The sequence below is a fragment of the Rhineura floridana genome, chromosome 2 (assembly GCF_030035675.1).
Source record: "Rhineura floridana isolate rRhiFlo1 chromosome 2, rRhiFlo1.hap2, whole genome shotgun sequence".
In the NCBI taxonomy this organism is placed as follows: domain Eukaryota; kingdom Metazoa; phylum Chordata; class Lepidosauria; order Squamata; family Rhineuridae; genus Rhineura; species Rhineura floridana.
In genome coordinates this window covers 165269027-165294181 of record NC_084481.1, presented here as the reverse complement: position 1 = coordinate 165294181, position 25155 = coordinate 165269027, and the positions used below count along the sequence as shown (strand labels likewise).

General features: G+C 40.1%; 1 protein-coding gene across 10 annotated transcripts in view; it reads left to right on the top strand.

Annotated features, from left to right (window-relative positions):
* The window catches only part of NUMB (NUMB endocytic adaptor protein), a 108141-nt gene extending 84108 nt beyond the window's left edge, over window positions 1-24033 (top strand). For 7 of the 10 annotated variants that reach the window (XM_061611242.1, XM_061611248.1, XM_061611244.1 and 4 more), the window contains 8 exons: window positions 4080-4112; window positions 7505-7579; window positions 12588-12728; window positions 13244-13445; window positions 16918-17217; window positions 17785-17934; window positions 19041-19187; window positions 22078-24033. In XM_061611242.1, the coding sequence (XP_061467226.1) occupies window positions 4080-4112; window positions 7505-7579; window positions 12588-12728; window positions 13244-13445; window positions 16918-17217; window positions 17785-17934; window positions 19041-19187; window positions 22078-22787 (1758 nt within the window). In that variant the 3' untranslated portion in view covers window positions 22788-24033. The remainder of the gene's footprint in view (window positions 1-4079; window positions 4113-7504; window positions 7580-12587; window positions 12729-13243; window positions 13446-16917; window positions 17218-17784; window positions 17935-19040; window positions 19188-22077) is intronic. The other 3 variants (XM_061611251.1, XM_061611250.1, XM_061611252.1) reach the window with 3 other exon arrangements.
* Window positions 24034-25155: the final 1122 nt, after the last annotated feature.

Below are 25155 nucleotides of genomic sequence, written 5' to 3'. Positions count from 1 at the left end.
TGAACAGTTTGGAAAATGTCAATGCTATATTCCACAGAGCATTTCAGAGCAGGAAGAAATCTCAGACTTATTAGTATAAGTGATTTCTCTCCATAATTTTGTTGCCAAGTATATTGCCAAATTGGTTAGATTAGTGTTTTATGCAGCTAAACACAAAGATGACCTGATGAAACTATTTGCTATTTACCTGATTTTAAGCCCAAAGAGACAGAGATGTAATGTTGTACATATAACATATTTAGAATATTGCATTCTACATTTCTGGAATCAAATAATTCAGTCTTTCAATTCCTTGTTCCTAACTTAGTGCATAGTCATTTTGTTTATCTCCAGTGAAAATCACTCTACAATAACACTTGCTTGAAACAACCTATTACATGATGATGTGTGGAAATCACAAGACTGGGCCTTTTTGGTGTAGCATTCAGCAAAAGAAAATTCTCTCATTCAGTTTCTATTGAATGTGCAAAAGTACTGAAATCTTAAAGTTCATATAGCTTTTGTTCTTTTTATATAATGTAACTGAATCTGTTAGACCATTTTTAAATAAGGCCAATTGATATTAACATATAGTGCTGCTTTTCTAAATATTGATATTTTCCACTCCTCTCAAACCACTTCTAGTGGTTATTGAAAGGAGTATTCTAATCTTGAGGCTTCAGATGCAGTTGAGTCCAATAGTTGCTGCTTCTTGCTTCTGTTCATAAATATAGATTTCTTTGTTAGCCTAAAACAGCCTAATACCGGGATACAGTTTTGTAGACCAAAGTTCCATTTTCACAGGGCAGCCATGCCTCTTCCAATACAGGAGAACAATTTTTTCTCAAAACAATCACAAGTCATTCAAGGGCAGTTAAATCTTGTTGTATCTATTTAGGTGTAGCAACGTGATGTTGTCAAAACAGATAGACTTATGTGTGGTAAACTCTTAAATGGCTAAATCCTGTTTTTCCTTTTCTGTACCAAAAGGAACTCTAGAACTCTTTTCTGGCCTCAGTAAATTGTCTTCATTGGGCCTGCTGCATTTCTCAGATTTGAATAATTATACCAAAAATACTACGTGAGGCAACCATCCCCTAAAGATATAAAACCATTATTTTTTGTTCTTTTTTCATTCTTAGGGACATTCTGCCTTTTCCTTTCGGTTATCAGCACAAACCTATATCTAAGCTCACTGGAGGAGGGGTGGGTGGGAACAATAGAGTGCATACACTTTTGTTGCCACTGCTATCTGAATGTGGCATAGTTTCATTAGTATTATTCCTGACTCTACTTTGAACAGCACGAATTGGCATTTTAAAATGCTGCAAAGTACTAATCACTGAGAGGGTGGGACAAAGGAAACACGTCTGCTGGAAATGGCATTCATTCAGCTTCAATTATGTCTGTTGTGCAGAGTGTTTAAACTCTGGTCCAGGTTACACCCTATTGGAATGAAGAGCATGCCAGAATTTCAAAGGCAAATGACAGCACCAGGTTAACTCAGAGTAACGTGATGGCATACCTTGTAAAAAATACCCTGCATGGGTAAGAAATCTCACCTGTAGGAAACAGGATGCATGTGGAACAGATTATGTTGAATTTCTGGTAGTTAGATAGCAAGACACAGCTGAGACACTGTAGCTACAGAGCTGTTGAGTAGTAAAACCAAACATCTTGTCTGCCAGCTGAAGGCTGTAGGGAAACTAAAATCAAAATTTCAACTTCATATCTCTTTTTAAGATCTTGATAGATCTCATGTGTTTGAAGAAACTCCTTTTGTGTGGCTGTCATATTCCAGTCATTTATAAACAAACATCTGGTCAGTGAGAAACTTAATCGCACAGTTGGGCTGTAATCTTAAATGCAATCACCCCAATTACATTTAAAATTAAAAAACTGAATTTGAATCTCCTGGTATACAACTACTACAATTCTTTAAAAATGTTGTATTCCTCTTAACAAACAGCATTATACTTACCCATTAGTAAAATGTGTTGGAAGTGGATTGTCTTGTCTCAGTCCTCTAATTAGGTTTAAATTATCTTTAGTGTTAGAGTCTTTAACAAGTCATGTTTTTTGTTTGCAAATATGATACATTTGTTAATGTATGTTCTTGTTTTAGCAGGTAAATGAAACTTAATTGTGTTTTGAAAAATTTAGTGTTTTGAATATTAACTTCCATAGCTACCTTAAAATCCATTTTGCATGCTCTCTACCATTAATATTTTCTCTGGAACATCTAAATTTTTCCATGTTAACACCTTCTGAAAAATGAAACCTAATTACAGTTTCTTAAGCTAGGTAGCTTCTTACGAACCTCCTAAACTCTGGCATATCTTCTGAAGGCTTATACTGATATATCATGCTTAACTTGGCAGTGGTGACAGCCAGTTTCTTTTCTATTATATATAGTCTTGTGATTGATTAGTTCCTCAGCAGGTATTGAGTATATCCTATTTTATATTTTGTGGATGTCTTTACTTAAATATTTTCTTAGAATACAATTGCTGCTAGTATTTGCTTTGCTATACGTTGACAAATTGGTTGTGGAATTCCTTTGTTTAACTTGGCTTTTTTTAAAACCTAATGTTCTGTGTAGCTATTCCATTTTCATATCAAGATTTTGCTTTAATAAGATATCCTTGAGATATGTTTAATCATTTAAGGGGGAAATGTTTGTTAAATATTTTGCCACCTAATGTCATGTGTGGAAATAGTTAACAGATGACACAGAACAGAAGGGGCATAATATCTGTAAACGCCATTGTTACTTCTAGAGAAGCTAGACCCTTAAGTTTCAGAGAGAATCATAGAGATGAGGCCTTTTATCTGTCACACACGTAAAACAGAAGCTGCTTGAAGGCTGCTGTAACTGCCACCAAGTAGGAAGACATTAATGTTCAGCAGTTCACCATCCAGACTTGTTAACTTTTTCCATCATAAACCTTTTGTTGTGATGGTTTGGAGAAAAACACTTCATTCATGTGGCAAGCCAAAGCCCATGAATGGCTTGCTGCATGATAATCGTCACAGGAGTAACTTAAAGCACTATTGATCCCATTGCTTAATAATCAGTTAAGATCATCAGGTAAAACATCTGGGCTTTTGTTTGTCTCTGAAATGACTAGCTAATTCTAAAATTGCCTGTAAAATATGTCTTAAAGCTGCCACATTTGATTGCCATCAAAATATGTAACGCTTCCAGTTTGATGGTATTTGTCAAATAGCTACCATATTTTCTATATGCATAGTGTAAATCTGGGTATGAAGTATTCTTTTTTCACACATTATTTAGAAAGTTTTATAAACTGCTTAATCACAGAGCTCTTAAGCGGAGTAATAAAAGAATAGTGAGGTGGGAACTCTTTAAGTGATGCAGTTTCCTTATCAGTTTCTGAACAGCTTTATGTTGTGTATGAAAGGGCAATATTAGAACTCAAAATCTTACATGGAACCTCTTCAGTGAAAAAATTCAGATTCTAAAATAAAAGAAACCTTAACATAAAGATCATTTACACTTTCTGCTAAATCTGCTTCAGAAAATATTCTTGGAAGATCATTATAGAAAGTACACGAGCTTAAACATCTTTTCTAAGCAGGCTTTTGATACGGACTGGAAAAGATACTCCCTAAATTATTTTCCTTTTGATTTCATGCTATTTGATCTCTTGTTAGTTATCTCAAACTTTTCAAAATATCTTAAATTTATCTGATGTGTTAATTTCAAGCCATCCCTCATCCAGTTTGGAACTCCTCCATGTCTGCTGCCAAGTTTGGCTTGTAACCCTACTAAAAGCTGAGGGGACAAACAAAATGAAGTATCAAACATTTTGCATGAAATTGGGCCTGATTTTTCTTTTCCTCTTTCCACCAATTTCAGAGCTATAGCCTGTCCTAATAAAAGCCTATGTGATGCCTTTTATTTGCATTTTTATGGGATTTTCCATATTTGCCTGTCACATCCTCTGTGGATAACTCTAAACATTCCCTACTTTCCCTCCAGTCCCCATTTTTGTATGTATATGTTGGTTTAAAACCTTGGGACACTTTAGCTTCCTACAGTAATAGCATTCGACTTGTCCCCCCTGTTCCTCCAGGAAAGGAAGTTCTTCAAAGGCTTCTTTGGAAAAGTAAGTTTAATGCCTCATTGTGTTTGCGCTATAAGGAGTTACATCCCTAGTATAGCACTGCCATGTATCAGAAGCCCTGTTCAGGCATTATGTCTGAAGAGAAAATAGCAATCTGTGTTGAGGGCAAAGGCTATACATGTTGGCTCCACCCCCAGCATGCCTGTCCCAGCCTGCTCATTCCCAGGCCTTCCTGTGTTGGGCAGGGAAGATCCGAAGGGGCCTTCTACCTGAGTTCATTTGAATGTGAGTAGAAGCTTTTACACAACTGGGAGTCCTGTTTTATCTACTCATGGGGGCTTCTATTTGTGTTTAAGTGAGCTTGAGTAGAAAAGCTCATTTTAAACTACTAATCAATACCTACATTTTGCTTGAAGTATTAAATGTATTAATCTGTTATGGCTTCTAGGCAAGACAGGTACACATCTACTGGTAAGCTGCAGTGTGGCTTAATGCTCCCTGCCCCCAATATGAAGCATATTCCCCTCTGAACTCTAGAATTGTAGGTGTGTAAGTGATCTCAACAGCCAGTCTATTCTTGTTAATCACAACAAATACCTATCTCTCCCAACCTTACCTGGAGATGCCGGGGATTGAATCTGGGCCCTTCTACATGCAAGGCAGATGCTCTATTGCTCATTACCATGAGCAATGTCCCTTCCCCTAAAGAAGGTAGGTTGCTTGTTAGTAGTGATGCCACTTGGCATTCACAGTTGTAATGGTTGTGCTAGGTAAGTGGAAATCTTTCTACTAACAAAGTATTGGGTTCAAATCCCCATGTAGCCATGAAGCTCATTGGGTGGCTTTGGATCAGTGCCATCTCTTAGCTTAACCTATCTTGCAAGATTGCTGTGAGGATAAGATGGGGCAGGACAGGGGAGAGAACCATATGTACTACTCTGAGATCCATGGAAAAGAAGGAAGCAGGTATATGGAAGAAATCAGTGTTCATGCAGCAGAAGCCCAATCTTGATTATGCATGTCTGGAAAGGCCCTTGGTGTGAAAACAAACTGTGTGGAGAACTTTGGGGAAATAAGATATAACAGGTTGCCTTAAATTTGTTGTAAATCAGTTTAAAGTGACTAGGTTGATGCATGTTGAAATTTCATGGCATATATTATGCTGAAGGGTAGAACAAGGGATTATCTTGTTTCACTTCTTTAAAAATTACTACTATACTGGGAATATAATAAACTAGAATAATCAATCATTTGGTCAGCTATACTGTACCTTGAACAGCAGGGCCTTTGTTTTGGGATATGCATAACTGCATAAAATTGGTGTAGTCTCTCACTTACAGCAAAGTCTTGTAGCCCCTTAAAGGCTAACAAATTTGTTATGGCATAAGCTTTAATGGACTACAGTCCACTTCACTTGTAGTAGCCATTCTATAGAAATCTACAAATGTCCCCAGTCTTAAGGAATCTAGGATGTAAGCTACTGGTGCTACCATAAAGCCCAATTTTCAGGTAGTAAAATGTTGGAGAAAACACTGAATCAGTTTTTGAAAAAATCCAAGACGGTGTTGAACCCCTTGTGAAGTTTAATTTATGTGATACTTGTGAATGTCATTCTCACATTAGAACACTTGATATTAAGCTAGGAAATTCGATGAAAGGATTTGAAACTTTAACTTTGGCATTCAAAAAATGTAACTTCAGTCATACACAACTTTCTTAAAGCTGTTTAATCCATTCACAAACCTTGCTTCTAAAAACATGCACAAAGATGATCACATCTTGAAATCTATGAACCTTTATCAACTTGTCCACCTCTTGAGTCTGCAGATGTGAAAGGTAACAATTTGGAGGGATCCGATAGCTTAGAGGAGGTGGCCTTTATCAGAGACCTTCCATTGCCAAACAATTCAGGAGCAGGCCAAAGAGTCCCACTTCTTCTCCAAGCCCCAAAATAAGGAGGGCACACACCTATGATACCCTTAAGCTGTGAAGGGTTCTCCAGTAAAAGAGGGCAGGCTGCAGGCACTAGCCATGGGCCATTTGGGAGTAGGAATTGTATTGGTTTAAGTTTCCACTGTCTTGCCTCAGCCAACAAAAAATCCCATCGCTCACTCACCCTCTCACTCATTTTTTTGTAGCCCACCTTTTTTGTGCTGAGCCTACTCAGGATGTCTTACACAACATAAAAAACAAGATAGAAAGTATTATAGCAGTGTTAGAGGCCCAGTTTTTTAAAAAAACATTAAGAAATGTATGCCATTGTAGAGAGCTATTTAAGATTATGAAGGCCTTATTTAGGAGAAGGCAACTCCAAATAAATCTTACTTCTCCCAAATTAACATTTTGCAGCATTGGGGCTAAACACACCTCTGTGGGGAGGGAGTTCCACAATCTGATGGCCACCACAGAAAAAGGTCTCTCTCCAAGGCTCAGCTTTGTACTTTGCATTTCTTTCTATATGTTACATCTCAGGGATAGGTCTGTATCTGTGTGTGCATCTCTGCATGGAAGTAGCGAGAGGCAGAGATGAGAAAGGATTAGGGTGTCCCCAGAGTTGAGGAAAACAGAAACGTAGGAGACATTGATACAAAGAGGTGTATAGATTTCCCCCTCCCTTTCCTTGGCCTACCACCCTCGCAATTTCTTGTAACCACAAGGTATTGCCCATTTGTAGTAATATATTTACACCTGCAAGGATAGTTTATGTAACCAGTAAGTTTGAAAAGAAATAAATATTAAGATAGCATTTCTATTAATTACCCTTAATTTGAGCCCTTGGGAGAAAGTAGCAGCAACGCGTGGGGGGGGGGAGGAGCCACTGCTACCAACTGGGAGCTGTCCCAACCTTGCCCACCACCTCATCCTGCCCATTCTGGCAAGCAGCAGCACCACCAAGAGGACACTGGTGCTACCCCACTTCTCCTCGTGCGCCTCTGCTGGGAGGGAGCAGGCTATACACGTAAACAAAGAGATTTAAAGTGCTGCCATATTTGATGGTAATGCTGTTGCACAAGTACTGGGTGGACAGACTGATGGGAAACAGACTAAGAACGTTCATTCTAAAGCTGGCAACAAAGGCTACTTGTGGTGTAACTCCTTAAGCATCAGTGTTAACTGATGGTTTATTTGGTGTTTATACAGGTAAAGAATTTACGCTTGAATTCTTTGCCTTTATTTGAATGTATTAACATACTTGACTCATCCTGTTCTATTCTTTTCCCCCTTCCTTTTGCATTGTGTTCTTGAAAGACTGGCTTCGGCTTGATTATCTGGAGGTTTTGTTGGTTGGTCTGAATATCTGGCTTTGGGCACTCTTACTGAAGTTGGATATCATCTGCACACTGACTTTTGTGCTGCTTGGAAAGAGGAAGTCTGCATTCAACCTGATTGACAGCACAACAGTAATACTCTTTCTCTTTTTCCTTCCCTGCAAGAGCGGAAAGAAGGCAGTTAAAGCAGTCCTGTGGGTTTCAGCGGATGGACTCAGAGTTGTTGATGAGAAAACAAAGGTTAGGCCCTGCTGGGTTTGGAGCCATCATAAACTATACAGATACGCTGTACTTCTTTCTCACTGCTTTTTCACAGTGTTAATAACTTCATACATGCCTAGTTCAACTCACCAAAGATCCCTACTACGTGCAGCTCAAATTTACTTTTTTTCCTGTCTTCATGTACTTTTGGTGAACAGCTGTCCCCTTTGAATTCTTCTTTTGCTGTCTTTCCTTGGAAAATGATTTTGTCATAAAAGTAATAAAGGAAGGGCAAAAGCTCGACCTTGATGTTCTTTCTGTTCTTGTAAAAGGCTGAAAGATTAAACTGCATTTAGAAATGTTGTGTTAGTCTGAATTTCTTTTCTGAAGATTCTGAAAATGCAATGAGAAATTATTTAAATGTGTAAGGGAGATATAACTTGGAGACTCTGGAAGCCATTGTAATTAATTCTCAATCAGGGTTTTCAGCTGAAGATTTAAAATCTCTCAAGAGTGTTATTGAAGGGGGAACATTAAAGTTAATGGTTTGTATGTTACTTTATATGCTGATTCTTATCTCAAAGGTGCAAGTTTCTAAAACTGCTTATGCCTTTTGAATGCTCAAATGTGTCCAATCCTATTTTTAGTTTTTAAACACATTTATGCGCTATTCTAGGCACCCTGCTTTATTAGCGGGTTCACATTTATACTTTAAAAACTGGCAGCCCAACTTGCACTTTTCCCCAGTACGCACCCGGGTTGCAGTGTATCACCATTTGAAATCAGTGGGAGTCTTTGGTAGGCTGAGGGTTGCCTACATTCTTTTCTTTTTTTAAAGTAGTGATATATGGAGATATCTGCAGAGGGGGATTAATGCCAACGAAGAACAAGCTTGATTATGCAGCAACTGCCATTTAATGTCAAATACAAGGAGGTTCTGTAATAGATTATTCCCTGTAGCGGCATGGGTGAACACTACAGTGGTGCTATTTAGAAACTACAGATAATACTCAGTCCTTCTGCTGCCTTGATCCTCTGTGGAAGTGTTGAATTCCAGGGGCAGCTGTGAAAATGATGTATGGTGAATGTGAGGAAACCGTTCCAACAATGATTATTATACAGCCACAGGAGTGGCTGTATACTATAACCAGCATGGATTTTTCACATTCCGCAATGTTAAATTGAAAATAGCCTCCCATCCCATTCTGATGCTTCCCATAAGCTCATTTCAAAAGAAAACCTTAAAAACTTGTAGTCCTGAACTCAGAAATGCTGGCTTAACAATCCTCTCAATTTTCAAGTATAGTTTGTGAAGGGTGCTGACAGGAGACTCCTATTCCACTGAGAGAGCTTCAGTGGGCAGAGTGGTTTAACAGTCAGCCACTCTGATTGAAGGTCTGTGAGGGGAACAGGGCGTCTCCTAGCAACTCTCAGCACCCTTCACTAACTACACTTCCCAGGATTCTTTGAGAGAAGCCATGACTGTCCAAAGTGAAATAAAGGCCTGATGTGGATGTGGCCAGTGACAGCTTTGGTTTAAATTTGTGTGGGAGGCTGCATGTGCCTGCTGTAGAATAAAAAGGTGGGGGAAACACTGAAAAGCAATGAAACTGTTCACAATGTTTTCCTTTTGGAAAGGAAAGGGGCTTCTCCTGTGCACAGTGCCCACCCACCCACTCTCCTCCCCTCCCCCGGTTCAAATCCCCACACAGCCATGAAGCTCACTGGGTGGCCTTGGGCCAGTCACTGCCTCTCAGCCTCAGAGGAAGGCAATGGTAAAACCACCTCTGAATACCATTTACCATGAAAACCCAATTCATAGGGTCGCCGTAAGTCGGGATTGACTTGAAAGCAGTCCATTTCTATTTTCAAACATGATTGCACAGAAATAAAACCCATTGAACTCAAAAAGTATGCAAATGATCAAATCCACCCTCCCTTCTCCTCTCTCCTATCCCCTCCCTCTTGCCCCTTCCCTCCCCCATCCCCTTCCAATCCCCTCCTTCCCCTTCCTCCTCCCCATGGTCAGTTTTACCTATCTTAAGCATGATTGCACAGGAGTAAATACCATTGAACTCTAAGCATGCAAATGATCAAACCTGCCCTCCCCCTTCCTTTGCCCCCTCCAATCCCCTCCTTCCCCCTCCCCTTCCTCTTCCCCATGGTCAGTTTTACCTATCTTAAGCATGATTGCATGGGTGTAAATCCCATTGAACTCAATAAGCATGCAAATGATCAGTCCTGCCTTTCCCCTCCTTCCCCTCCCCTCTCCCTTCCTCCTCCCCTCCCTTGTTCCTCCTCCCCTGCCCACTCCAGCCATCCGTCCCCCCGGTCAGTTTTACTTATCCTAAGCATAATTGCACAGGAGTAAATCCCACTCAACTCAATAAACATGCAAATTATCAAACGTGGCCTCCTCCTCCCCCTCCTGCCTGCTCCCATTCCCCTCTTTCCCTCTGCCCTTCGTCCCCTCCTTCCTTCTCCCCTCCCCATCCCCTGTGGTCAGTTTCACCTATTCTGAGCATGATTGCAGGGGAGTAAATCCCACTGAACTCAATAAACATGCAAATGATCAATCCATTCTCAGCAAACTTGCACAGGATCCCATTTCTTACCTCCCAGTTTAAAAAGCAGCAAAATTCAGTAATAGGCAAAAAACCTTGCAGTTTAAGAACGTCCCTATAGCTCACAGATATTTCTATCAAATTTTAAAAAGCAGGGAAATTGAGCAGCTATAGTGAATGCACCAGGGGAGCAGGAGACCTGACCTCCTCTCTGAGATATTTTACTGCCTTACAAATTTGTCAGAATGCAAACACAATTTGGGTTGGTCTTTCACAGTCCAATCCACTTCCTGTGTAGCTTGGAATAATTTGGTAACATGTGCCTCTGAGCATATGGTGAGTGGTGGCAACACCTGCAATCAGCCCAAATAATAGAAAGAAGACATGTGCTGTGCTGATCTTGTTTTAGCAGGGACGAAGCAACATTATTAAGAGTTGATATAGTTCAGATGGTCACTTTAAATATGTCTCATTTACTTTGCAATTTTAGTGAAGTTTTGTATAGGAACTCATTTCTTTTGTTTCTATTTCTGTGAATATGTAAAGTACAGCAACACTTTGCAAAATTTACACTAAAAAACTCCAAACATAATTGTGGAATAATGGCAATGACTTCTGCAGAATAGTCTCCAGTGGACCTCAGGAGTGTCTCAATTTGCACAAGATAAAACAGTGGGAGGTGAAATATATTCTAGCAAAACTCTAGGTGCTCTCTATGTTTTTAATTGACCATGCCCACTTTGCCTTAAATGAAGTGGTTTAAACATAGCAGGCTGAAAACATGCATCCTCTTTTTTCCAACAGCTAGAGTCGTTGCTGAAGTAGCAACATATTGTAATCAGCCTGATTTTACATCAAACTGCAGTTTAGGATTCAGCTGTTAATGCACTCAAAATAGAAATAGAACATAACCAACAATTTGAAATACAAATGGCTGTCTTCACCATCATGACATTGACCAATAAAAAGGCGTTGAAATTAATAAAAATAAATTTGACACAGATTTCTAGGATGAAAAATGTGAGAAATAAAATTTTCTAGATTAGATTCTGTGTAGAAACATCAGTAACACAGGAAAGAAGCAAAGTAAGAACACCAACAAACATACCGAAATATAATTCTCCATCTCTGGAAATGGCAGGTGTTGCCACCATTCACCATATGCTCAGAAGCACGTTACCAAATTTTTCCAAGCTACACAGGAAGTGGATTGGACTGTGAAAGACCAACCCAAATTGTGTTGCATTTTGCCAAATTTGTAGGGCAGTCCAATATCTGAGAGAGGAGGTCAGGTCCCCTGCTTCCCTGGTGCATTCACTATAGCTGCCCAATTTCCCTACTTTTTAAAGTTTGATAGAAATATCTGTGGGCTATAGGTACGTTCTTAAACTGCAAGGTTTTTTGCCTATTAGTGAATATTTATACATGTGACTAATATCAATTGTGCAAGACTTTAGACTGTCCTTCCCCCGCCCCCAAGCAGGTTCGCTTTCAGTATTTGAGACAGGCTATGGAATAGGGGATTAAAGCAGCAGAGCACAGGAAGGTGAGGCAAGGGAGGGGAGAGGGTTTCACTCCCACACACTTACATTTAATGGTAAAAGCATGCATGCGCACACTCACAAACACATAAACTTTATAGCCAAAGTGGCAAGTGCATCTTTAGGAAGCATGTTTGCATCTGATTTTGACCTGAAATCAGTTTTGTGAAGTGCTTTGAATGCACAAGAAATAAATGTCATGTAATATCACTATTACAGTTTTTAAGTCAGGGATGGGAAACCTGTAGCCCTCCAGATGTTGTTAGACTCCAAATCCCATCAGCTTGAGCCAGCATGGCCACTTGTCAGTGCTGCAGGTTTCCCATTCCTAATTTAAGTCTTTTATTTCCAGTGGGTACACCTGCTGTATTTCCATAAACAAACTCTTGTTAATGTTATATACGTAACCATTTTAAAATGTAGTTGAACTTCATACCCGAGATCTAGATGCTGCTTAATAAACAACAGCATGAAGATGCCAATATTAAAGCCAATATTTTGAACTGTACTACTTAACTGTGTAATCCTTGATGGAAATATCCCAGCTCATGTGAGAAATTGATAGTAATATTACCCCTTTGTGGTTGGATGCATTAGTACAAGACTCCAAACATTGAATCTCCAATCAATATGAACTAATTTTGAGGATACACTTGCACAGGCTTTTGAAGAGAGATCTGAGTTTGGCTTTTTTAAAATAGGCACATCTTGTGTGCATACATGGAGAAAGGAAAGGAGGCTCGGGGATGGGGGAATCCTGGCTGGTAGCTTTTTACCCTTTTACTCTTCAATCTGTAAGATTAGACAGATGATGAACTTGTGTCTAGGTAGAAAATATGCAACTTTGGTATTAACCTGATAGAGGGAACGAGGAAATCTAGAAATATACTGTGTGGCAATGATTTGAATTTCTTACATTATCATCTTCGTCTTTTTCTTTAGGACCTTATAGTTGATCAGACAATAGAGAAAGTTTCTTTCTGTGCCCCAGACAGGAATTTTGATAGGGCATTTTCTTACATCTGTCGAGATGGCACAACGCGACGCTGGATATGTCATTGCTTTATGGCTGTAAAGGACACGGTAAGCTTCTCTTAGGATAACAAAAAAGCAAGAGGCCATTTCCAAATTATATGAACTCTACTTAATTTATTTGTCTAGAGAAATTTAGCTTTTTCTTGTGTTTAAGAGCAGTGTGTTCACAAGACTTAGATATTTGAAAAGGAAACATTAAAATGCTATATTTAGTGTCAGTCCTGTATGTATTTTGATACAAACAAGGAACCTAATGTACTTACAGAATCTGAATCTTTTTTTAATTATATCTATTATGGATTTTATAGCACTAGTATTTTAGCGTGAGCTGTCTGAACAGCATTAATGCTCAGCAGCTAAAAATAGTTAACGTCTTAATCCATGTCTCTCTCATCAAATGGTTAATAAACTGTGCTTTGACTGAACATAATAGTGACTCTGACTCTTGTTCAGATTTTGCACACAGAAGGGATGTTTGCATTGAGTGCCAACTATCATTTGGCAGAATTTAGAGGAAATGTGTGGTTCCATTTTTGTTTCTAAATGACGCAATATCTTTTCAGGGAGAGAGGTTGAGTCATGCAGTTGGCTGTGCATTTGCAGCCTGCTTGGAGCGAAAGCAAAAGAGAGAGAAGGAGTGTGGGGTGACTGCCACATTTGATGCCAGCAGAACCACATTCACAAGAGAGGGGTCTTTCAGGGTTACTACAGCAACTGAACAAGCAGAAAGGGAGGAAGGCATGAGACAGACACAAGACACAAAAGGTAACGGACAGCAAGCCTGGCCATTTGCAAACTACTGTTGTGAATTGGGTACTTACTCAAACTACAATTTCATCTGCAAAACACCACACAGAGCAAATTTCTGCCATCCTTACTGATCTGTCATTTTAAATACCAGTGGGATGATCAACTTCATTATGGGGTGATTCCCTTGTGCTCATGAAGTACTGCTCCATGTCATTGCAGCTGTAGGAAATTCCTCTCATAATACTGCACTGTGAATTGTTGTGTCTTATGGAAATCTGCCGTTCACATCATCTGTCCTATCTGATAGATGCAGTGTTCAAAATAAAAACATCATGGGCTAAATCTGAATACATGGCTCTCTTTTTAACATCTTGAGGTGGTTTTTAACCTAAAATATCTTCATCAGAGCCCTGAGAGCTGTGTATTCATCAAATAGTGTTTGATGTATGCTATGCATTAGATTTGTTGGGAGGGGGACACACACACACCACACACACACACCACACACACACATCCTAATAGTACACTTGTATATTTTTACTTCTGAGCTTGCAAGTATTTATTTGCTCCCCTTATATTAGTTTTTAAGACTGACTAAAAATGTCCATGTCCTTTCAGAGGCATGAGTCATAGGCACTGATACAATTGGGAAGTGTGTAACTTAAGAAGGGGATCATCAAGGCTGGTCTTGGAGGTTTTTCTCCTTTGAACACATCCTTCAGAATGCTTCTCTATACCGTATCTGTGTGTACTGTTTTTCACCATATTTAATTCAAATGTGTCTGAAAAATGCAGAGCATAGTATTCTGATGAGATGTGTGTAAACTGTAGTTTCATTACTAAACACTGAATACAAGTCTGGAACTAGACACTATATCTTTTTCTGTCAGATCTTTGGCAGGCTGATGTGAATTTGGCTCTTATTCAAATACAAACGTAATTGATGACTTATTACTATGTGCAGTGACTATGATAAGGACTGAATCCAGCTCTAGAGGGGCATTCTTATGTACTCCTTGGGGTATGATGGGATTTTTAAAATTATATATTTAAAATAATTGATATACTCTTCTTCTCCAAGGATATCAGAGTGGCATACACTAAAAAATAAAACAATATACAATAAAACAGCTAACAACAAATCTCATAACAGAGTATCTAGGAGGGCTTAAAAGCTTAATTAAAAAGAAAAGCTTTAAATGCAAGCAGTGGAAGCCATATAGATCTCCCAAGGGAGTTCAGAGGTGGGAGACAACACAGAAAAATCCCTGTGATATATTGCCACCTTATGAATACCTGAAGGGACAGTGAAAAAGGCCTTTGTGGAAGATCTCCATTCTCAGGCAGGATTATGTGGAAGAAGGTTTTTCAGATAACCTCATCCCAAGCCATTTAAGGTTTTGTAAGTCAAAATGACAACAGAAGATTTATGTAACTTTAAAGTTGACAATGAGAACATTGAACTTGTCAATACCTCGGCACAGTCATTAACCAAAATGGAGACAATAGTCAAGAAATCAGAAGGAGGATAGGACTGGGGAGGGCAGCTATGAGAGAACTAGAAAAGGTCCTCAAATGCAAAGATGTATCACTGAACAGTAAAGTCAGGATCATTCAGACCAGCCTTTCCCAACCAGTGTGCCTCCAGATGTTGTGGGACCACAACTCCCATCAGCCTCAGCTAGCATTGCCAATGGCTGAGGCTGATGGGAGTTGTGGTCCAACAACATCTGGAGGCACACCAGTTGGGAAAGGCTGATTCAGACCATGGTATTCCCAATCTCTCTGTATGGATGTGAAAGTTGGACAGTGAAAAATCAACTCATTTGAAATGCGGTGTTGGAGGAGAGCTTTGTGCATACCATGGACTGCGAAAAAGACAAATAATTGGGTGTTAGAACAAATTAAACCAGAACTTCCATTAGAAGCTAAAATGATGAAACTGAGTTTATCATACTTTGGACACATAATGAGAAGACAGGATTCATTAGAAAAGGTAATAATGCTGGGGAAAACAGAAGGGAGTAGAAAAAGAGGAAGACCAAACAAGAGATGGATTGATTCCATAAAAGAAGCCACAGAACTTACAAGATCCGAACAGGGTGTTTCATGACAGATGCTCTTGGAGGTCACTGATTCATAGGGTCGCCATAAGTCGTAATCGACTTGAAGGCACATAACAACAACAAGGTCAAAATGACTACTTCAGATTGCATTCAGAAGTTAATAGGGTGGCAGTGCAATTGGTATAAAAGGGGAGTAACATGAGCCCTATATCCCACCTCATAAGATGCCCAGCTGCAACAGTCTGAACCAAGTGAAATTTCTAAACAGTCTTCAAAGATGGCCCCATTTAGAGTGTGTCAAGATGAGAGATACTCACTACATCTTGATTTTGAGACAACACAGCAGCAGCAGTAAAGATGGGAAAAGGAACTGATAATAAGTCTCCAATTATAGATTAAAGCAAAGTAAAAGTGGTCTAATTTAAACAGCAGTGCAAGCATGAACGTAAGCAGATTCTCAATCATTAGGCCCAGAAACCATTTCTGTAATTAATTATTAATTCTTCCAAATAAGGTTTAACAGGCAAAGATCTGACCATCAGTCCACCAGATTGTTTGGTTTAAGTTTCCAGTGTTTATCTCTACCTTCCCCTAACCTGGTGCCCTCCAAATGTTTTAGACTACACTTTCCATCTTTCCTCGCCGGCTTAACCAATGGTCATGGATGATGGGAGCTATAGCCCAACAGCATCTGGAGATCCAATGTTGAATAACACTTACCTAGAGGATGTCGTGTTGGGGAAGACTCGTTCATAGATGCCCCACAACTGGATTTAAGTCTATAAACAAACCAGTTGGATACTCAGTCATTTAGTGCTACTTAACTTCTTGGGTATAAGGTTAAAAGTTAAGTAGTTAAATAAAATGTAATGCTACTTAACATCTTGGGTATAAGGTTAAACAATTAAGAACAACTGGCATCTATTATGTGATCCAAATAACTTCTTTCCTTAGACATGAAACAATTTTTTTGATGATTTGGGTTGGGATGTTCACTAAGCCATTCTGGATAGGTTAAGTGGGTAGTAAACTGCGCTGAGCACTGCATCTGCATTAATCATGACAAAAATGCAACAACCAAAAAATACGAATTTCTCTGGGCAGTATTCAACTAACTTACCTTGTCAGCACAAGGATTTCCATTTGTGAAATGGGGCTTCACCTCTTCACTCCCTGTCAGGCCCTACCCTCTCCCCATATTTACTCCAGAGAGTTGGGGGAACCCTGGAACAGATTTAGTGGGTGCTTGGGGGGAGGGAAGGGGGAAGTTCCATTGCACAAGCAGAATCCTTAAGCTGATGTGACGCTTATTTACTGCTCCATTGGATACAACCCTCTGAAGAACACGACATCTGCCCATCCAGGATGACTTTTTAGCCAATGTCCTTGTGTTAACTTTTTTCTTTTCTTTTCTCTCACAGTTGAAACCGATGTGAAAATGGCTGCTTCAAGTATTGTATCTGGCAATACAGCCCAATCACCAAGTTCCCCAACCTCTCCTACTGCTGAAGTTGCAGCCTCTGTTGACAAAGAGTCAAATAACCCTCATGCTATCCCACGAAGACATGCTCCCATAGAGCAACTCGCCAGACAAGGCTCTTTCAGAGGTTTCCCTGCTCTTAGCCAGAAGATGTCCCCATTTAAACGACAGCTCTCTTTGCGAATAAATGAGCTGCCTTCAACAGTTCAAAGGAAGACTGACTTCCCCATGAAAAACTCAGGTATGGCAAAATTTCTTCCCAAGTTCTTAGTTCAGCTGGATGCATTTTGAGCTCACTTGATCTTGACATTTGAGAGAGAACGCTATAAAGAGATGTTGTTATTCTCTACCCCTTGTCTCTTCACTGTTTCCTTCTTAAAAAGTCAATGTAAGGCACCAATTTTGTTACTGTATCTATCCTATTATGTACTTAGATTGTGATCTTAAATTCTATCAACTTTCTGCTGAATAATATTTCTATAATCTGTATCTAGTTCTACAATTTATATTAACTACTGTTAACTACCTTTACAGTTTGAACTACATGGAACCCATTCAGAGGTAGAAATGTGTGATCTGGGTCATGAGCATCTTGGCTTAAGTTGGCATATTTTAATTCATGTGTTTGCACAGAGGAATGAATTAATAAACACTTAGTAATTATGTGTGAAAGCTGTGAAGTTTTGCTAAGTTACGGCAAATCCAATCTTGCATTGCCATAAAAATATCATGGGACTGGGGGTAGAAGACAGGACGAGCCCTCTGTATTCTGTTGCCTGCATTTCTGTGCAATCTTTATTCTTTCCAGTTCCTGAAGTTGAAGGAGAAGCGGATAGCATTAGTTCCCTGTGCTCCCAGATTACAAATGCATTTAGCACGCCATCTGAGGACCCTTTCTCCTCTGCCCCTATGACAAAACCAATTACTGCAGTTGCACCACAGTCTCCTGCTTTTCAAGGTGTGTCCTTTCTAAGCTTGGATGTATTTATGATGCTTGTTATATATGCAATGCCGCTTTCCTCTGCTGTCATTGCTTTAATGTCTCAAATTGTCCTGCAGCTATTTTGTTTGTATTTGAAGTCATTCTGTTTTACTCATTTTATATCCTTTGTAGAGGATCCATGCAAACCATTCAGTTATACACTAATTGTAGAAAAGGATTTCAAAGAGAGTATCACATCTTTCAGTCACTAGTAGACAAAATATTACTACATAGGGAATGTATAATTTGAATGTTGTTGTCTTTAACTCCCATGCCTATTTAAAAAAAAAAACCCTCAGTAAATATGTCTAAAATTAGTGAAATTGCTACATTTGGGCTCATCCTCAACATTGCATTAACTCTAAAGGTTACTCCAGAGTTTGAGAGAAGGGATTTTCAGCCTTGAGAACAATTTTTATGTGTTAACTTGACATAGCATAAATGAGATGCAACTTCAAAATTTTAAGTTTTGCTCATAGTAGCTTAAGACCTGGTCCTTGAGACCAGTAACAATCTCCATGAATTTTAATTAAAGACAAGGTGTGATTAGAATTTCAAATTGTAGAGTAGAAAGTGCTTTCTTTAGCCAGAATATCTTTAAAGTTCAAAATTGTCGTACTGTCTCTCAATTTAAGCCATACCCTTAGCACTCAGGAAGCAAGAATGTGTGGAACATTAAGTTCATGTCCTTCGGCTTTATGTGAACACTTTAAATTTAAACTTGTGGGTAGGATAATATAGCTCTGTAATTGTTGGCTTTGACTTTTCAATGCACATGAAGTAGTTTAACTGTCTTTGTTAGGTTAAACAGATTTAGCTACATTTGAATATAAAATATGGAAACTTTATCAGCATTCTGCTAAAAACCAAGTGAAAAATTACTTGGTTTTACAGTTGAATCAACAACAAAAATTAATTTGCACTATAGAAAAGGCTTGTAGATTAACAGTGTGAAAGAGTGGCTGAGATGCTGAGATGTGTTGCATGTTCGCAGAAATCATACATTTATTTTTAACCCAGTCCGAGTCACCTGCATGCCTTGCATGAATTAACAGCATTGATGTTGTCTGCTCCCATTTTAGTTAATGGCACTGCCTCTGCCTTCAGTGTGCTTACTGCTAAACCAACTCAAACTACTGTAGCACCCACAGCAATACCAGTTCGCGAAACCAATCCTTGGGCTCATGCTCCAGCTACTGCTAAAACTGGAGCTGCAGCCACTCTTTCTGGTAAGACTGGGCACAGACCTGTGTTGCTTTTAGAGGGTTGAAATATGTGATGCTGGATAAAAGGGATCTTTAATCTAAAGCACTTCTTAGGGATTTTTAAATACAAAACCATCTTGTTTGAGGGAAAACAAAAGAATCAGTATGTTTTATTTAAAACCTTTCTATCTCACTCTTCACTGCAATACACAATTCCAGAGAAGATGATGAAAAATACACAAACGAGGCAGATAAATTGCAACCCCAAAAACATCCAGTCTGACACTACACTCCTGCAGAGGCCTGGGCAACTAACCAGCCCTGGAAATTCAGCTATGTTGGCACCAGTCATAGCTTAGAGGAGAGGGGTAGCTGGGGTGCCACTATGACAAGGCTCCCCCTTGCATCGGCACCCACCAAGGGCAAGTTGGAGAAGTGAATAGGTGTTCAGGAGTGTTTGAGGTACAGCTCTGTACTTTTATTTCAGTGAATAGGGAAAAAAATAATGGCTTCAGAAATGGTAAGAATTTACTGTCACAATGACACAGCAAGACTGTTTTAGTAACCAGGATACCATTCAAAGCTGGTACTGGAGGGTAGTACCTGGCATCATTAGCCTTCCAGAGACTCTCAGGCAACAAATAAAGTGAAACCAATTATAAGTCATGGTAATAAGATTTTTTTATAACCTGTAGGTCACATTCCCAGAATCTATATACTTCCCTACCGCAGAAGAGCACTACTTGCATAGTTACTAAATTCATGTACTGATTTGGGGGCAGGTACCCATGTAATGTGCCAGACATGATCACTCTGTGTATATCAATCTTTTCCAGAGTGTGGCCAACATTTATGCATTCTTAAATTTGTGTGTGCATGCATTTGAATAAGATTTATCAGGCACATTTACCCAGATGTATAAAAATGCATGTATGCCATGCTACACTGCAGTGGAAAACTACAGGTTATGACACAATTATGTTGTGGCCAGACCTCCAGATTTCCTCTGAATACGTTGCTGGAAATCACAGGAGGGGAGAGCATTGTTGCACTCAGAACCAGCTTGTGGGCTTCCCATATACATCTGGTGGGCACTGTAAGACTCCCTGATCTTGCAGGGCTGTTCTTATATTCTTAAATAATGTGTAGCTACCGTGAGATGCTCTTATGAGAAGCAGCCTTATAGAACATCCCTATAGCCAAATACTTTTTAGTGTCTTGATTAGCATCTGCTCTCCAAGGTTGGATGCTGAGACCTTTTTACAGCTATACAGTAGTACTTGAGTTACTGTAACCAGAAGGCAGAAACAGAACCTGAGGCTTTTTGCATAAACATACATGCTTTTCTTCTGAACTATAGCTGTTCACCTGACAGCTCAGGAGGCCACCATCTTACTGAAGATAAGCAGGTCTGGATCTGGTCAGTGCCTGGGTGGGTGGTTGCCTGGGAACCACATGTACACTGCCTTGGTTTCATGATGGGATATAAATAAAAATAAATAGTTGTAAGAAAAGACCCAGGAGCCGCCTCAAGGTCAAGCAGTAAAATCTGCTGAAGCTTGAGGATGGGGAGGGGGGGAATAGAATAGTAACATGCCCTTTCAGATATAAAGAGTAAAGAAACGAGGAGGAGCAGGTTGGGGTTTAGCCTTTATAGAGAAGAGGGTGGATGGGAGAGATGGTGGGAATGAGGCAGGATCCAGGAAAAAGATACTACATTAAAATGAGAAATGAACTGAAATAAACTGAAATGTTAAGTGTTGAATATTACAGAACAATTAGACAGAGGTTAACAGACTGAATTGCGTAGAAAGAGTAAGCAAAGAGTAGAAGTGAAGGAAGGGAAAGAACGAAAGCAACAAGTTGTCAGTAAGTACAGTTTCAAACTACAATCTCACTTTTGTAAATTGTGAATTCTGGGTCCTTGGGTGCATATGTGTAGAAATCAGTACAGATATCTCACACATACAGGCTTATCTGTGATTGGGTACTTGGACAACGCACCTTGCCCATGTCCCTGATTCCAACATGGAATGTGTAAATTTTCTAGTACCTGCAAACCTTGGTACCTGAAAACCTTGGCCTAGGTGCTGGCAATCTGGTTCATTCCATCCCGGTTGCTATACTTGCCTTTACCGAGCTTTAGAATGAGGAGCCATTCTGCTGATGCTGAATGAACAAGTAAATATCTTCTCTTCCTTTGAAAGTGGGACTAGACATTATAAAGTGTCTTCAGGCATAACTTCCGTAGACACAAGTGCAACTTCACATTGGCTTTTATTCAGTTATACAAGTTTGCTGTATTCACTGAGGTGATACAATATTAACTTCAACTACTGGTACAAAAATAACTATCCTGATCAGCTATGGTTGGAATCTGAAGCTTCTTCAAGGTCTCCCTTAGATCTCTTACCAAACAGTAGTAATTAGAAACAGGATGAAGAGTATATCTCGCTGAGATTTTATCTGTAACGTGGCAAACAAAGTCAGAAGCGCAGGGTCCCTTCATGACAGTCATAGCCACTCTTCCTCCTCCCCTCCCTTTTTCTTTTGCTGCTGGGTTGAGAATGAGATCCTTGTTAATGTCTTCTCCCACAACAGACATCCCTAGGAGTCAAATCAGCATGAAAAGGGAAAGAGTTAGCTACTGAAAAGAGTCTTCTCAGTGGCTGATTCACCTCCTTTCACTCTGGTTGACTCCAGTCAGCAGGAAAGGAAAAGGAAGCACATAAGAAAATTCTTCTCGGTGGTTAACACACTCCCCTTTCATGCTGATTGGCTCATAGGATGCTAAAGACATAGGGACCTGCTGAGACCCTGCTCCCAAGAAAGTAAGGGGTCTAAGACACACCCCACCAAGACCTCAGATGACTACACCCCTGGATTGTACTTTAACTCTTCTTTTCCTACACAGGTTCTGAGTGGAGTACCAGCTCAGGAGCTGCCTCACCAAATCTGTTTCAGGCGAACCACAGACGCACTCCCTCAGAGGCAGACCGTTGGCTGGAAGAGGTATCCAAAACTGTCCGGTCACAGCAGCCACAGTCACAACCTCCAGCTCCCCAGCCACTTCTCCAACCCCCTGCTGCAGTTTCTCAAGCAGCACCAGCTTTTCCAGGCAGCACCTTCATTGCATCTCAGCCAGTGCCTGTCGGTGTGGTGCAGCCTCTGCAACCTACGTTTATCCCATCTCAGCCATATGCTGTAGCAAATGGAATGCCCTATTCGGCTGCAAGTGTTCCGGTGGTTGGAATCACCCCTTCCCAAATGGTTGCAAATGTGTTTGGCACTGCAAGTCATACTCAAGTATCACACTCTCATCAGTCACCTAGTCTTATAAAGCAGCAGACATTTCCTCAGTATGAAACTAACAGTGCTACTGCCAGCCCTTTTTTTAAACCCCCTCTGCAGCAGCTCAATGGGTCAGCTGCTTTCAATGGTGTGGACGCTGCCAAATGGCCCACAGAGGACAAGCATGTACTGCCACCTGCAGCTGCCCAGCAGGCTGATCCATTTGAAGCACAATGGGCAGCGCTGGAAAGCAAATCAAAACAGCGCACCAATCCATCTCCAACTAATCCTTTCTCAAGTGAATTGCAGAAGACCTTTGAGATTGAACTTTAAGCAGTCCTCTGGCTTGTGTTTAGTCTATGTGTATGTGTGTTGGAATTGGATTGGATGAAAGGAGATACAGGGGCAGAGGGGACTTGTCAACAGCATTCTCATAATTACTGATTCCCCCATAGAATCAGAATGGGAATATAGAGGGGGAACAATCGGTGGGGGTGGAGAAGAGGCTCCAAGCCTGGCCACAAAACTTTTGGGAAATATAGGAAATGTTCCTGTACTGCCAGCCTTCCTGCTTGGGAGCTTCAGTGGCAAAGGAAACGTCAAAAGGGTTGAAGATGGGAATTGAGCCCTGAAGCCCTTTTCTCACAAAGAACTTCAGAAGACCTCATAAGACAAACAGCAAATTAGTCGCCACTATCCTTTGGAGGTATCTACCTTTCTGTATATGACCCATTCCTCTGATGGGAAGAGAAGAGTAACGGGAATAGAGGCACAGTTGGGAAATGGGTGGAAGGGAAAAATGTGAGAGCTGCTTAGCATATGCTGTCTGTGGAAAAGGATGAGCTTCCATTTTGAGTAACACAATGATTATATATAAAATAAAGCCAAAATCTTTATTTTTATGCATTTTAGATTATTTTAAATAGTTCTAGATAATAAAAGCTGAATGAGTTGTAAGTAATCTTGCCAAAGGTATAAAATTGGGTGGATGTAAAATTGTATATAAGATTGATTTATCACTGATTCTTACAGTCAGTAATATGGGAGTAGAATGGGGAGCAGAGTTCCTAGCTTGTTCTCGTCTGTTCATTGTAAGTAGCATATTGCAACAACAATCATGAATCATGACCAATAAAAAATCACTATAGAGTAGTTTAAGAGCAGTATTGTCTTGGTTTGAAAACAATTGGTACATTCTGTTTTTTTTAAAAAACATTCAAACTAGATATTAGATTACATATTTCTTTCATGTACTGCTGCAGTTTCCTTGTCTCAAATCCTTTTAAACACTACTGTGATGACTATAATCATATCTACAATCAGGTCGACTTAGGAACCCATTTTATGTGCATTGAATAATTTGTTTTGTTTTTTAAAAAAGCTTTTCCCCACTGTTGTATGTGAAAGCTTGTGGATAGACTGCAGCTATTCCATGTTCTCACTCTAGCAAATCATGAAATCCATCTCATTTTTAATTTTACTCTTAAAACTTGGCCTTACAAGCAAATGTAAGTTATATATTTGTACTGATGATGATTTATAATCTGCTTTAACAGAAATAAATGTTGGTAGTAGATGATGTGGCTTTTTGAGTAAGTTTCCTTGTCCTTTTCCTACATTCTCTACATTTCTTTGAATTTGAATTTATTTGGTATATGCGTCATGTGGCAAACCCAATGCAGAATTCACTAATAGGCAAAAAACCTTGTGGTTTAAGAATGTACCTATAGCCCACAGATATTTCTATCAAACTTTAAAAAGCAGGGAAATTGGGCAGCTATAGTGAATGCACCAGGGGAGCAGGAGAGCTGACCTCCTCTCTGAGATATTTTACTGCCCTACAAGTTGGTCAAAATGCAAACACAATATGGGTTGGTCTTTCACAGTCCAATCCACTTCCTGTGTTTTTGCCTATTACTGAATTTCCCTGCTTTTTAATCCGGGAGGTAAGAAATGGGATCCTGTGGAAGCTTGCTGAGAATGGATTGATCATTTGCATGCTTATTGAGTTCAGTGGGATTTACTCCCCTGCAATCATGCTTAGAATAGGTGAATGACGACGGGATGGGGAGCGGAGCAGGAGGAAGAGGAGGAGGGAGGAAAGGCAATGCAGAGGGGAGGACTGGGATGGGAGCAGGCAGGAGGGGGAGGGGAGGAGAAGGACAGTTTTGATCATTTGCATATTTATTGACTTCAGTGCGATTTACTGCCGTGCAGTTATGCTTAGGATAGGTAAAACTGACCGGGGGTGGGTGGGAGGGAGGGCTGGAGTGGGCAGGGGAGGAGGAAGAAGGAAGAGGGGGGAGGAGGAAGGGAGAGGAGAGGGGAAGGAGGGGAAAAGGTCTGATCATTTGCATGCTTATCGAGTTCAATGGGATTTACTCCTATGCAATCATGGTTAGGATGGTCAGTTTTTCCTAAGGGGGAGGGGGCATATTGGAGGGGGGCAAAGGAAGAGGGAGGAGAGGGCAGGTTTGATCATCTGCATGCTTATAGAGTTTAATGGTATTTACTTCCATGCAATCATGCTTAAGATAGGTAAAACTGACCATGGGGAGGAGGAAGGGGAGGAGGAGGAGGAAGGGGAAGGAGGGGATGGAAGGATGTGGAGGGAGAGGAAAAGGAAGGGGGAGGGAATGGGCAAGTGGGAGGAGATAGGAGGGAGAAGGGAGGGTGTGTTTGATCTAGGGTTGCCAGGCTC